The following is a 14,696-nucleotide window of genomic DNA, read 5'->3' as shown; positions in this document are numbered from 1 at the left end:
CTAGATCTTGGCCCTGACTCCAGCCAGCTTTGGGAGAAACCACCTGTGGGTCTGTGGATGCGTGCTGTGCCCAGGATCCCAAGAGCCAGATCGCATCACCTGGCCCAGCTGGCACCCCACAGGCCCCGTGTGCAGATGCAAGAAACAGGTCTCCCCTCGAGCTCTTGGAAGGAGACACCAGGGGCAGGGGTGACGAGCACACACTTCCTCCCTCTGTTAAGGTGGCACCCAGCCCTGCAGAGAGGACTCCGGGACGGCTGGGCAGTGGGAGTGCGTGGATGTCGGAGGGCGGGCCTGAGGGGATGGAGTGGCTGGGAGGCGGCAGGTCACCTGCCCCGAGGCCAGGCTGCCTCCGGTGGGTTGCACACGTCCCCTGGAGCAGGCGGGTGTCTGTGTAAGGAGGTGGGGTCAGAGCACACGAACCCCTGCTGTGGGGTCACATGGCTGGCGCCTCAAAGTGGCCAGTGAAGCCTCCATGTGATTCTCCCTGAACCAGGCCGCAAGTCATGTTCTCACTCTCTGCACCATCAGTCATGTTAACTGCTTAATTTATTTGGTCTGCTCCACGGCCCGGCTTGGGCCCACCACCCCCACTCCTACGGGGACCACCGAGGCAGCACCAGCCGCACGATGTTGGCTTCCCTGCTGCCGGGAGCCCAGGGCGAGGGCCCGCACACTCCACACCTGAGCAGGGCCTCAACAGCAAGGGGAGACTGGCCAGAGGCAACACCTAGTCCCGCAGCTCATCAGGTCTATCTATGTACAGCGTTTCACATATCACCCCCACAGGTACAACACCAAGACAGTCTGAACAGCAACCGCCTTCTCCCGCATCACCCAGCCGCCCCCGCCCCCAGCACAACCACACACGCTGCAGTAAGTTCCCAAACCCACTCCTCACTTAGCAAATATGGTGCAGGGTCACCCCACACCCCACATGCTGGGCCTCCACTAGCCAGTGTCCTCCAGAGCCCGCCCCGCACAAGCCTGGGCTCCTGGATGAAGCGCATGTGAGTGTGCAAAGGACAGCAGCCAGGACACCAGGGCTCCCGAGAGGGCGGGGCCTCTCCACCCTGGCCGCCGCCTGCGCTTGCGGGTGACTGCTTGTCACCGGCAGGAGGGACGCGCCCACGAGCTCCCTGCCAGTCCAGAGCTCAGTGTGAGAACACAAGTGGAGGCTCCGCCTCGAGCCTATGGGGCCCCGGGGCCCAGGAGGCGAACAGAAACCAGCCCTGCTCCTGACTCCTGGCCGGACCCACCACAAACCGACCAGGAGACGCTTTACAGCCCACTCCTCAATGCTGCCCAGGGGAGGGCGGGACGCGCCAGGGCCAGGGAGCACTGCGGTCGCTTCCGGTCCTCGGACAGCCGCACTCTCTGCCACACTCCACAAGAAGTCCTCCTGCACCGGCCGAACCAGAGGCGTCAGGGCCTGCCAGCGGTGCACCCAGGAGCCTGCCCAGCAGGTCCAGGGTGCACTGGTTAGTGTCAGCAAGGGCCTCTGGGAATCCACTGCCAGGGCGCTCCCGAGTGGTCACGAGTAACAGACTCCTCCTGGCTCAGGGGACCAGGCTTTGTTTGTTTTCTTCACAGCTTCCAGGCGAGTGTTGGATTTACAGACAGTAACCAGGCTCCAGGACCTGTGGGGACGTTTCCCTGGTGCTGTGCCCACTTGCCTCCGGGGACGTAGGAGGATGGCCAGTCCTGCTTCTGAATGAGCTGCCGATCCCCAGGAGGCCTGGCCGGCCCTGCCCGCAGCAGGGATGGGCGCAGAGGGGGCAGTGCTGGCTGGGGGATGCCCCCGGAAGGGGGTTGGGCCAGGGCTAGGAAGGCGAGTCCCGGATCAGGCCGTACTGCATGCTCACGGTGTGGTCCAGCACCTCCAGCTCTGTGGGCAGTGGGATGCCCAGCTCCCCCAGGTACAGGGACAGTGCCTCAAAGTAGTCCTCCAGTTTGGAGAATGCCGGTCTAGAAAGAGGAGGAGGAGACAGGTGAGTCATGGGGGTAGGGGCGGGCAGTGAGTTGGCAAAGAAGGCACCCAGGCCTGTGGCTCCACCACTTCCTGGGTGTCTGACCTTGGGCGAGCCCTTAACCTTGGTGTGCCTCAGGTCATAGACTGCACAGGCTGCTGCAAAGACGAGAGGTGGTAACACAGGGAGAGGTGGGTCTGGCTCAAAGGGGCAGCTTGAAAATGAAGTCCAGGAGAAGAAAAGCCCCTTTCAGGTCTCAGAGAAAACGCAATCACAGGTAGGTTTGGACTAAGTGCCCTTTTAAAGATCCTTTCAGTCCTGAGACTGAAAGTCGTTTCCGTATCAATGGGATCTGCCCCGGGAGGGGCTTCTCACAGTCTTGGCAGCTCACCCCAAGGAGAAAGAGAATGCCTGGCTCCTACTGCCCTGGAGACAGCTCAGGTCCATTCCCCCATCTCCTCCTCAATTTTGCTTAAACGTCTTGTCACCTTCTTGGCAAGACCTACTCTGAGCACCATCTTAAAGATGGTAACTTGCACCCTGAACAACCCTTTTTGCTTGGCTTGAGTCCTTTTTCCATAGCATCTGTCGCTTTCTCACATATTAAATACATGTTCTCATATACTAAAGATAATTTTAAAAAGATTTCGTTACAGGAAAAAATTGGCTAATGCATAAAGATGCTCACTGTAATACCTACTGTAAGGACAAACTGGAAAAACCTGAACATCTACGCATGTATGTTCCTACAGTCTCCTAGTGAATTTCACAGTCACCAGAAATGATAATCTGGAATACTGGGTAGTGACAAAAATGCAAAGCGAAATGTCAAACTTTTCTCTACTTAAGATAACTCTATATAAAAAAAAATGTGTTTGGACATGGGAATATGGAAACTTGAAGACACTGTTAACATGGTATATAGGTTTGGGTGAATTTCCTGCTGTTAAAGTTTAACGCTGTCTCTGGGTCACTTGCTACAAAACCCCTGTCTCCCTCCCTGCTGACTGACACGTCAGGGTCGTCAGGTGGCTTCAGTGGTTGATGGCCACATCTGCGAGCTCAAGGCTTTGGCCACCCCACGCCTGGAAAAGGCTTGGCGATGGCTGAGGACTGGGGTGAGCATCCCAGGACCATGCGGGCTGAGCAAGGGGCGTGGACTCCAACCTGCTCTCAGGCTCCAGTCTGCAGCAGATGGCTGCCAGGGGGAAGAAGGCTGGGGGGCAGTTTGTGGGGACAAACTTCTCCCAGAAGAGCTTCACGTTGAGGCCGAAGTCCAGTGTTCGGGGCAGGCAGTCAGGATCTGCATACACCTGCCCAATTATCTGCAGGTGGAGAGACAGTGGTCAGGGACGGTGCAGCCACGTGGTGGGGGAGGGGGGTGCTGGTGCGGGGACAGGACAGGAGGGATGGTCAGAAGCGGGAGGCAGGGGCTTCCCTGGTGCTCCAGTGGTTAAGAATCTGTCTGGCAATGCAGGGACGCAGGTTCAATTCTGGTTAGGGAACTAAGATCCCACATGCTGCAGGGCAACTAAGCCCGTGTGCTGCAGCCACTGAGCCTGCATGCTGCACCTCGAGGGAAGCCTGCATGCTGTAACTAAGGCCAGAGGCAGTCAAATAAACAGAAGAGGAAGGAAGTAAAAACCCAGCTGAGAGGGCTGCCCCCTCCCTTCTCTCCGTATCTTGCTAATGCAGGCTTGTCTCCAGACTAGAGAATCTGGAGGAGTCTCAGCGCAGAAGCACGACGCCCCTGACCAGCCTCTGGAGGGGCGGCTTCCACACAGCCCCGCCCTGCCCTGTGCTGGAGATCGGGCCCTCAGAAGGGAGGCACTGGATCTGATTCATGTCTGAAGCCCTCTGCTGCCAGCCCAGGGCTCTGCATACAGTAGATGCTCAACTGATTTCTGTTAGAGTGAACGATACTTTTAAAAACAGTGAGACTCAAACGTGTCCACAGACCGGTGATAACCGACACGGTCCTCTGCTCCTGCTGACTCTGTGGCACTACACATCTTAGGAGGAGGAGCCCCCGTTCCGACTGCGGGGGCCGGGCTGCCAGGTCTACTGCCTCAGGCCTGGTCTCTGTGCTGGGGCTCACCTCACAGAGGACGATCCCAAAAGAGAAGACATCCACCGTCTCGTCGTAGCTCTTTCCTTCGCAAAAAACACAGGAGAGCAGGCTGTTAGGTTTGGTCCCGTCTCTGCTCTGCACTGCGTCTGGAGCCAGGTCAGGTCAGAGCCAAGAGCCAGGGCTAGGAGAGGTTCTGTGGGGGTGCCTCTAAGGCTGTGGGGACAGGCCCCGTCTGAAAACCAGTCAGCCTCAGAGAGGTCTCATGAAACAACACTGCCCAGGGTGAAGCCGCACGGGACAGTGAAAGAGAACTGGGCCAGGATGCGCCTGGACTCTGGCACTGCCTCCTGTGCACTCTCTGGCTGGAGACCTCAGAAACGGCTGCAGCGGGCCACTTGTGCGGTCTCACAACCCTGTCTGGCTCAAGAGGCCCGGCCAGCATCTCCGGCTGGTCTGTGCCTCAGCCACGAGGGGGCAGCACACCTCAGTTCTCAGCACGGAGTGAGAACAGGCAGTAAAGCGCCTGAGCGCTCAGCTACCCCGTGGGGCACAGGAACCGCGGTCAGACCTCAGCGTGGGCCCCGGATGGGGCGCCAGCCAGCCTGCAGGCCTGATCTCAGGGAGGGAGGCGTCTTCGAGGTCCAGTCTGGCACGGGATGAAAACCGTGCACCCCTGGCTTCGGGTACCTGGTCTACACGCCCTGGGGCTCTGCTGCGAGACGTGGCCCCACCTCCCCTCCGGGGTGTCAGGACTGACCGTTCAGCATCTCCGGGGCCATCCAGTAGGGGTTCCCCACCACCGTGTAGCGCTTCCTGCGGTCGCTCTTGCGCAAGGTGCGCTTCTTGGTGGTGGCCTTTTCCACGGGGGGCTTCTTTCTCTCCTCGACTATGAGCCGTGACAGCCCGAAGTCAGCCACCACCACGGTCTTGTCCTGAGAGGACAAGGGTCAGGTCAGCCCTGGGGGGCGGGGGACGACCGGGCGGGGACGGGACAGTCCCGAGAGGAGGAGAGAAGAGGCGTATGACCAAGGGGGGTCTTGATGTACGGGGTGGTGTTTGTTTTCTCAGTCTGCGCTCTCTGCATGGCAGACACCCCCAGACCTAGAGGGTGTTCTCAGCAGAGGCCCTGGGACCTGGAGAGTGGAACCCAAGAGGCAGGACAGAGGATTTCGTTTTGCTTTTTTTCTCATCCTGCCTTGTTCTCAGAAAGATTTAAAGCTGGAACCAGGATAAGAGAGAAAAAGACAAGATACAGGCCTTCCGTGGGGGTGGGGGGCGAAGGGGAGATAAGCTCTTCAAATAGCTACAAGGCAGTCATGTGGAAAAGGGATTAAGACTGTTTGGTGTGAGTCCAGAGGGCATGGCCAGGGCCAGTGAGTGGACACCCAGGAAGCTACACTGCAAGTCAACAGGAGTAACACTGTAGCGAGCAGAGCTGACCGGCAGAGGAGAGGGAGGCTGGCCTCAAACCCGTCCCTGTGAATTTAGTAGCTCTGTAGCCTCGGGCTGAGGCTTCAGGTGCCACAGCTGCAAAATGGGGTCCTTAGGGAGCTGCTTCCCCCAACACGGGGCAAAACCAGGAAAAGTGACAGGGCTCTACAAACAGCTGAGGAACTTCAAGTCCCTTCCAACCACAGGATTTCAAAGGCTGCTACTGGGAGGAGGTGGGGTTTGTCTGCATGTGTGGGGATCCCCCAGAAGACAGAAGCCTGAGGCGATACCTCTGGTCTAAAGCCAGAGGGGCCAGGCAGTCTCGCTGGCAACAAGGGAGTCAGGAGGGCCGCCCTGGGGGCACGTACCAGCTTGATGAGGCAGTTGTGCGAGTTCAGATCCCGGTGGATGATACACATGGAATGCAAATAGGCCTGGAACAAGAGGTAGGAGCTGAGGCCCATGGCCAGTCAATCAGCTAGACGATGACTCTGAGACTCGGGGGCTCCAAAACCCGCTCTTCCCCCCAGGACACCCCCCACCCCCCATGCCAGCTTAAGAACCCAAGCTGGACTCCAGGGCCCTCCTGCCATCACTCCTCATCCCAGTGTCAACAGAAGGCCAAGGGCTTCCCCTCTCCCTGCTGCCGTCTCCTGCCCAGCAGCCTCTGTTCGCCGATCCCAACCTAGGCGCTGCTCTGTCCTGAAGTTCCTGACTCCCTGGGCCCAGTGAGCAACCCCCCAACCTATTTTACTCAGAGCTAGGCCACCCCCTCCCAGTCTCTGGCTTTAGCCACCCTGGATCCTTCCTGCTGTGAGAGGGGAAGTGGCCACCTCCTGGCCCAGCTGATCTGTGCTCCCAACACACACTTCCCTCTCTGTCCACACTTTCCCTGTGGTCTACTGGTTAGCATTCAGTGCTCTCACTTAGGAAAAAAAAAAAATTTATTGGAGTGTAGTTGATCTATAATGCTATGTGAAGTTTCAGGTGTATTGCGGATGAATCAGTTACACATATACATATCCACTCTTGTTTAGATTCTTCTCCCATACAGGTCATTACAGAGTACTGAGGAGACTTCCCTGTACTCTTCAGTGCGTTCTTAACAGTGACGCACTTTACATATAGTAGTGTATATATGTTGATTTCAACCTCCCAGTTTATCCCTCCCACTTTCCCCCTTGACAACCATGAGTTTGTTTTCTACATCTGTGACTCCACTTCCCTTTTGTGAATAGGCTCATTTGTACCATTGTTTTAGAGTCCACACATAAGCGGTATCATATGATATTTGTGTCTCTGTGTCTGACTGACTTCACTCAGTGTGACAGTCTCTAGGTCCGTCCATAGTGGCGAACGGCCTAATTTCACCCTTTTCGTGGCTGAGTCATACTCCACTGTGTGAATGTGCCGCATCTTATCTTAGCGCTCTCACTATAACCTCTCCCTCTTCCTACCCTCATGTGTGCAAACCAGTCTGTATTTGCTATTTCCCCATCCAGGCCTCCACCTCTGGCTCTTGAGCCACCCTCCCACGCAGAAACCCGCCCCCCTGCCCGCAACACCGGTTCCCTCCCTTGGGCTCCTGGAGCTGCTCACACGCCCACAGAACTCTTTCCAACCTGCCTGGCGCCCCTCCCCAGGGGGTGCCCACCCTTCTCCTGTGCCACCTGCCTCCAAGACGGTGTGTGCCTGCCTTTTCCTTCTGGCCTCCTCAATGTCAGCCCCTCTGGTCACTGTTAACCCCTACTAAGCACCTACACGCCAGCCTCAGCAGATGCTTATCCAAGCTCCTCCCAGACCCACTCTGCTGGCAGGGCTGTCGGCAGGACTCACCATTCCAGAGGCGATGCCTTTGGCAAACCTGACCTTCTGCTGCCAGGGGAACGGGTCCTGCAGGATGGAGGAAGGCCCGTCAGAGGCCACTGGGCCTTGTTCTACTGGTGGTCCAGGCCCCGTGGGTCAACGTGTTCTGCGGTAAACCCTCCCTGCCTGTGCCCAGTCCCACCCAAAATGGCCCTTTGCAGGCAAGTAAAGGGAGATCAGCGGGTCTCTCTGATCACTGTGGCTCCAGAGCAGTGGTGCCACAGGGGCCCCACTGGTGACCCCCCAAGGCCCTCAGGGACTCTGGGGGTGCTATGCTCACCACACTACGCAGGAAGTCCTTCAGCGTGCCCCCCTCGATGTACTCCGTCAGCAGGTTCAGCTTCTTGTCCTTGTACAGTACGCCGATGAACTTGAGCACGTTGGGGTGGTCCAGGCTGCGCATCACCTTCACCTGCAGGGCGGGGAGGCCACGAGGGCGGGGCCCGGTTTCTTCCTCACCCCCTCCCTCGGGGAGTCGGCATGACACATGTGCCCCGTGTCTCCCCCTCCTGTCTCGGGTGCTGGGGAAGAAAGCCCCACGTGGATGGGGACAGCCTCCCTGGCCTCGTGCTTGGGACCCTGCCTTTCTAGGAGCTACATCTGGGGAACTGGAGAGGCAGGGCCCCAGAGTGAGGTGGAGACCAGGAGGGCAGCACCCTGTGGGGCAGCGGGGAAGGACACCAAGGTGCCAGGCTGACCCGGCGGGATGTCCAGCGTCGAGCTGCTCCAAAGCGCCTGCGCTCACCCCCCATTCCACGAGCTCCGTGAAGCACAGCTCACTGTACCAGTTCATGCTGTCCTCAGTGTTTTTTGTACAAATAATGTGCCGTCATTTACAGGGCGGGGCAGGGACATTCCTCTAATGGTCTGTTCTGCCTTAAGAAAGGCAGAAAGAAAGTGACGACTCCAAACTAAGCTTCCTCTTCACATCTTTTTTTTTTTTGGTGCTGAAAGCTGGGATTGAAGTCGTTCTTTAGTATCAATTTCCCTCTTTCAACAGTGACACAAACTCCTAGCCCCCGCCCCGCTTCTTACTTCAGTTAGAAAAGTCTTCTGTGTCTCCTCGTCACAGCGGATCAGCTCCTTCATGACCATCACCTTGCCCGTGGCTTTGTGCGTCACCTAAAAGGAGGGCGACTGTCACTAGTGCCGAGAACAGAGGCCCTTCTGGGCAACTGTGCGAAAATCTGTCGCTGGCCATCCCATGCCCTGGAGGACACGCTGACGTCATCAGCCGGATCAGACTGACAGTTCAAGTGCGGAACACACAGCAAGGGCCTCAGAAGGGAGCACACTTTCCTCCCCGGAGAGCTGGGCATGCATGGAGAAGAGGTGAGAACCCACAAAAGGGGCGTGTTGGGGGGAGGCAGGGGGAGGGGTGCTGCCAAGCCAAGCAAGGGTTCTGGTCATCTGACCCAGGAGCGTGTCTCTTGGGGAACAGGAGTCTGGGGGGCAAGAGGGTCAGTGCCACAGACATGCACCAGGGAGCTGGGGGGGTTGGGAGGAAGCTCTCCAGCCCCATGGCCCCGAAGGCTGAGACACATGGCTTACCTGACCCCCCCTCCCAGCTCTCAGCAGAGGAGGAGGAGGAGAGAGAGAGAGAGAGAGGTTAGTCCCCGAGACTGTTCAGCAGGGAGGCAGGAGCCACTCCCACACCGAGGCCTCTGGGCACCTAGAAACACTCACTGACCAGAGATGGGGGGGCCACAGTCAACCTTGTCCCACCCGGGGCTCCAGGTCCCCCAAGCTCACACCAGCAGCAACGCTGCCTTCAGGTGGCCTGGGAGGGCAAGTAATGAAAATCCCCAGAGGAGGGTGCGAGGGCTGGGGGGCAGAGGGGCAGAGCTGGCGCTCACCTTGATGGCCTGCCCGAAGAAGCCCTTCCCCAGGACCTCGCCGTGGATCAGGTCACAGGGCCGGAAGATCTGCTGCGAGCAGCTACTGGAGCAGCGCAGAGACTCTGAGCGGCTGATGTCACGGCTGAGCAGGAGCGGCTCCTTGGGGGAGCTGGGGCCAGGGGACTTGGAGATGCTGTTACTGCGTCTGCGGAGAAGGAGGAGGAGGAGGAGAAGGGATGAGGGTGGGGACAGGGCAGCCCTCAAAGACCCAGCATGGAAGCCTGGAGGCAGGAACCTCAGGGTCACCCTGGTCTTTCCAACCTCTGCAGTCAGGGTGCTGGGACGAGGGAGGGGGACTCTGACATTGGACAGAGGTGTTGTCTGGGGGCGGCAGACATCCGGAGTCTATGTAAGCATGGGAAAATCACCCGCAAAGCGGGAACCCTGAGCACCTCTCACCCGGAGTGAGGGACTAGACTCCACCAGCTGGCAGCATGGTCGATGGATCGATGGGAATCCACCACCTTCCATGTCTGCCTGATTCATAGCCCCGATTGGCTTAGAGCAACAGCCTACTACCACCCAAAACATGAGCAAATGGGACATCTCTGTAGTACCTGCCTGTATTTCCTGAACTTTAATAAGCGCGTATGATTTTTAGAGCAAAGAAGCCACTTTGCTTATGACATTTTTAAAGAGCAGGCAATGGTTGGTGACTGTCACTCTGACTTCCTAAAGAAGGGACTTCTGGTCCCCCCCTCGTGCATTCATCTCTTGCTTTCTGGTTGTCAATGTCCTTATCTACACTTATCTGTGCCCCGTGTCCAGCCTCGGCACCCTACGCTTCCCCCACAGGCCTTGCCACCCTTTGGGATCCAGCACTGCTGCCTCCTGCCCAGCTCAGAGTTCAGTGGACAAAGCCTGACCCTCTGGCTTCTCCTGGAGAAGGAAATGGCCACCTACTTCAGTATTCTTGCCTGGAAAATCCCATGGACAGGGGAGCTTGGCAGGGAACAGTCCATGAGGTCGCAAAGAGTCGGACATGACTTAGCAACTACACTGGTTTCTAGGGAAAGCTGGCAGACAGCTGGGTCAGATCACACATGGGCCCTGGCTATGAACTGTTATCCTCGGGGGGCGCTGGGTCAGCACAATCCTCATTGCCCGCTCCCGGCCAGCTGGCTCCCTTCCTAACTCTGCTGGCCTCAGAGAGCCAGCTCCACTTGTCCAAGAGCTGGGCGTGGGGCAGCACAGAGCCAGGGCGGGACGGGGCACCTCAGGGAGCGTCTCCTCAGTGTCCCCTCCAGGTTCTCCTTGGTGTCCAGGGGGCTGAGGGTGTGCGTGTGTCTGTCATTCTGCGCGCAGGGAGAGAGCCGTGCATCCAGCCGCAGCTGGTCCACGCGCTGGGAGACGGGGTCGTGCTCAATCAGGAGCTGCAGCGTCTGGCTCGTCTGGCTAATGGCGTCCTCCACCTGCAGCCGGGAGCGGTGTGAGGCAGGCCCCGCAGGGCATCCCATTGTGGGCCACCTACCATCAGGCCAGAGGACCAGAGCCCGCTGTGGCCTCTGGCGGCCACTGGCCACACCGTGCCCTCTGCCCACAGTCTGGCACTCCCCGACATGGCCAGCCATCCCTGCTGCCCTGGGAACAAGCCAGGCTGACAGAGGGGGTCACCAGTGCTCACAGGCTCAGTGGCAAGACAAAGAGGGTCTGTTCACGGTCCGCCCCCCGCTCCCCACAGGACACATGGTAGGTACCTCCTCCACGCGGAGCGTGTGCACAGGGGCCCCATTGATCTCCAGGATGCGGTCCCCAGGGTGGATGGCGTTGCGGTTGTTAGGACTGATGTGCATCCGGTTGACCCTGGACCAGACAAGAGAGAAGGCAGGGCAGAGGCATCTTTAAAGACAGCCTGACCAATTTCACTTGTGCAGGGAGGGCTCCCAAGGCCCAGGCCACTCAGGGAGAGGCTCCACCCCATCTCGGTGAAAGGCACCCCACTCACCCAGAGGCCTAAGCCAGAAACCTAGACGGCACTCCCCGCTTCGGGAGTTCCCTCGCTGCCCCCCAATCCTCACGTCCTGAAGAATGCTCCATTACCATGGTTACCAACACCCGTCTCTTGCTCCATGCATCAGCCTGCTAACTGGTCTCTGCACCTCTAGGCCTGCCCCTCTCCCATCCCACTTCCACAGCAGCGATGCTTCTAAAACGCTCCCCTGGTCGTGTCAACTTGCTGCTTAAATCCCTCAAGAGACCCACTGGGTCCTCATGATCCAGGCTCTCTGTGACTTAACAGGCCCCTTCTGGCTACTCCCAACCACCCAGTCTATACCAGACACAGCCACAGACCCCCACCTCTGTCCTGAACACAGCTCCAGGCTTAGAGCAGACCTCACCTCCCTCTGACTTCCCAGCCCCAGGACCCCCTTCTGCTGTGAGCACCCAGCACCCGGCACACAGTAAGCACATGATCACCGTCTACAGGGCTGGGAGCCACAGTGCCTCACGACTGGTATTAGATGGACAGACCCTTTCCCCATCCGGTCGCCAGCCTGGACACAGCATGGAGTCTTTACCTCTTTCTCCTCCTTCCTCCATTCACTCACTCAACCAATGAAACAACAATCCATGTGCACCCACTATGTGCCAGGCACTGCTTCCAGGCCCTGGGTGCGCAGCAATGCACCAGACTAAGTTCCACAGGGAACTCTTGAGGAGGACAGATGATAAACAAACATAACCAAGCCAGATAATTTCAAAGAGCAAACATGATGGAAACTTGACCCATGAAAGGTGAGCGGTTCTGGTGTTAGGTATCTGGCGGGAAGCGGTCATGGTGGGGGATGAGGGCAGTCAGTGCCAGGGCCTAGGCGTGGTGACAGCACAGTGAGCCCAGGAAGGAGAGACGTGATGTGGACGCAGGGCTCTGCTAAGATGCTGGGGCTCCGAGGCCTGCTGTGTGCTCCGCTTCAGAACCCCCACCCCAGGCACTCACTCTCTCACTTGCACGGTGGTGGCGTAGTTTGAGCAGGCACTCTCCACGGACACGGAGAAGCCCCGCCTGCCTTCGGTGGTGGCTGGCATGGAGATGTGTGTGACGGAGTAGGGCAGCTGGTCCTGGACGGATTCCGTGGACAGCCTCTCAAACATGGGTGCCAGTACCACCTCGTTGTGGCACTTCCCACTGCAGGGAGGAGCAGAAAGGGGGCTGAGATCCTGGAGCCCCACCTGGAAGCCCCCGGCAACGATGAGCCTTCCAGCGACAGAGTGCATAGCCCCACGTTCACTGCCCTGCCCGATTCCAGCTGGCCGCTCACAATGAGCAGCTGGGTTCTCTGCCTCTGACTCAAGGTAAGAACTGGGCCTCAGCCTGACTTTTTTTTGTCGACTGAGGCAGTTGGGCTGAGTGAGTTCTAAGGGGCCTTTGCCTTTAACATCCTGGGCTCCCCCTCCGAGAGTCCCCTCCCAGCCATCATCTCCCTCTGGGAGGCCTGCAGGGCAGTATGCTCATTCTCCCAGTAGGTATGGAGAGAGGGCAGAGACGTTCATTATCTCACTCACAGCTTTCAGAGCTGGTCAAGAGCCATCGCTGTGACAGAAATATAATCAGCGCGCTGAGACCCCAGCAGTCCTTCTGCACGATTCACACTGCCACTTGCCCCTCCCGCTCAGCCACCCTTGTCGGGAAGCAGGGACACGGTGCCACCATCTTACCAGTAGAGAGTGGCGTGCTGCACCAGGGCGTATGCGTCCCCATCCTCAATGATCACCTTGCAGCTCATGCAGGCGAAGCACTCTGGGTGGTACTTGAACTCCCCGGCCACCTGTGGGCAGGTGGGGAGAAGGGTGGACAGACGTGGGGAGGAAATGAGTTGGCGCTGTTGCTGGGGTGGAGGGTGGGGTGGGTGAGGGGCCTCCCATCAGGGGGTCTACAGACCATCCCTGCCCAGTCATCGCTGACCTTGGCCCCCGACCCATCCCAGAGCTTCCAGGGAAAGGGCTGGACTGGTGCCTCTCTGTCGTTTCTTTCTTTCTGTTTGTCAACACCATGTGACCTGCAGAATCTTAGTTCTCCAACTAGGGACTGAAACCAGGTCCTTGGCAGTGAAAGCGAGGAGTCCTAACCACTGGACCAGCAGGGAAGTCCCTCCCTGTCATTTCTGAGACTGTAAGAAAAAAACTCTCGGTCTCAGCCATGGGCACAGGCCCCCAGAAGTCATTAGCCCCAGGAGGGAGGCTCATGCTCCCCTTTAGGGCCCCATCCCATCTCACCGTCTCCCCTCCTTGCCTGCCCAGCCCTCCCAACATGGACTGTTAAGTCTCTGAGAGACGGATCATATCTGGCACTTAATAGGTCCTAAAAATCATCTGTTAAGTGACTGAATAAATAAAGGGAGAGGCCTCGGCTGACGGGAAGACAGAAGGTGAATGGCCACAGGGAACCGGAGGCACTGCCAGTGAACTCTGACGACGGAGGGGGCAGAGATGGAGGGATGCACTCACCATGACGGGCCCCGTCATCAGCAGAGAGCATCCGTGGCAGAACTCCCCAAACTTCCCCCAGTAGTCCTTGTGGCAGTACAGCTTCCCATCCTTCTCGTAGTACCAGTTGGTGAGGGAATCCTGGCATTCAGAACACCTGAAAAGCAAGGCAAGAACAGAAACCTAAACCTTTCTGGGTCTTGAAGCTCTTGGAGAAATTTGATAATTTAATAAGAGTCAAGAAACCTCTTGGCTTTTGAATTGTGATGCTGGAGAAGACTCTTCAGAGTCCCTTGGACTACAAAGAGATCAAACCGGTCAATCCTAAAGGAAATCAACCCTGAATATTCACTTGAAGGACTCATCCTGAAGTTGAAGCTCCAATACTTTGGCCACCTGATGCAAAGAGCCGACTCACTGGAAAAGACTTTCATACTGGGGAAGATTGAGGGCAGGAGGAGAAGGGGATGACAGAGAGGATGAGATGGTTGGATGGCATCACTGACTCAATGAACAAACTCTGGGAGATAGTGGAAGGCAGGGAAGCCTGGTGTGCTGCACTCCATGGGGTTGCAAAGAGCCGGACATGACTTAGCGACTGAGTAAGAAGCCTCTCCCAAAAAAATACACATATGAGGAAAATGTGCATATAATTTAGGTATGGGGTACATGTCATAGGACTGAAGCCCATTCATGCGCCAGTTAAGAACTTCTGGTCAAGAATGATACCTCAATGAACCAAAGAAGCTCAGTGACCTCCACTCTTCAGAACCTACCCATCTCCAACAGCATTACCTATGAGCATCCTTGAGAAAAACAGATTAAGTGTATAGAAACAATCAGGCAAATCCAGAAAGGGGAGGTCATTCTATAAGACAACTGGTCTTTTCTGTTTTAAAAAGTTAAGGCACAGGGATTAGAAAAGCCCAGAGACACAGAAACCCCCAAATGCAACACCTAAACCCTGGATTCGATTCTGGATTGAAAATGAAAACAGACAAGAGTGACATTTTTGGAACTGAGGAAATCTGAATT

The 14,696-nt window shown here is 57.3% G+C and overlaps 1 protein-coding gene across 2 annotated transcripts in view; it reads right to left on the bottom strand.

Moving 5' to 3' along the window:
• Nucleotides 1-531: 531 nt before the first annotated feature.
• Nucleotides 532-14,696, bottom strand: part of LIMK2 (LIM domain kinase 2) — a 54,549-nt gene continuing 40,384 nt past the window's right edge. For both annotated transcript variants that reach the window (XM_055549554.1, XM_055549555.1), the window contains 14 exons: nucleotides 13,683-13,818; nucleotides 12,894-13,003; nucleotides 12,175-12,363; nucleotides 10,934-11,039; nucleotides 10,452-10,648; nucleotides 9,195-9,381; nucleotides 8,374-8,460; nucleotides 7,619-7,750; nucleotides 7,309-7,365; nucleotides 5,841-5,906; nucleotides 4,799-4,973; nucleotides 4,069-4,124; nucleotides 3,138-3,295; nucleotides 532-1,968 (listed from right to left, as the gene is read on the bottom strand). In XM_055549554.1, coding sequence (XP_055405529.1) covers nucleotides 1,824-1,968; nucleotides 3,138-3,295; nucleotides 4,069-4,124; nucleotides 4,799-4,973; nucleotides 5,841-5,906; nucleotides 7,309-7,365; nucleotides 7,619-7,750; nucleotides 8,374-8,460; nucleotides 9,195-9,381; nucleotides 10,452-10,648; nucleotides 10,934-11,039; nucleotides 12,175-12,363; nucleotides 12,894-13,003; nucleotides 13,683-13,818 — 1,801 coding nt within the window. In that variant the 3' untranslated portion in view covers nucleotides 532-1,823. The remainder of the gene's footprint in view (nucleotides 1,969-3,137; nucleotides 3,296-4,068; nucleotides 4,125-4,798; nucleotides 4,974-5,840; nucleotides 5,907-7,308; nucleotides 7,366-7,618; nucleotides 7,751-8,373; nucleotides 8,461-9,194; nucleotides 9,382-10,451; nucleotides 10,649-10,933; nucleotides 11,040-12,174; nucleotides 12,364-12,893; nucleotides 13,004-13,682; nucleotides 13,819-14,696) is intronic.

The sequence above is a fragment of the Bubalus kerabau genome, chromosome 16 (assembly GCF_029407905.1).
Source record: "Bubalus kerabau isolate K-KA32 ecotype Philippines breed swamp buffalo chromosome 16, PCC_UOA_SB_1v2, whole genome shotgun sequence".
Classification (NCBI taxonomy): domain Eukaryota; kingdom Metazoa; phylum Chordata; class Mammalia; order Artiodactyla; family Bovidae; genus Bubalus; species Bubalus kerabau.
This window is presented reverse-complemented; position numbering and strand designations above follow the sequence as displayed.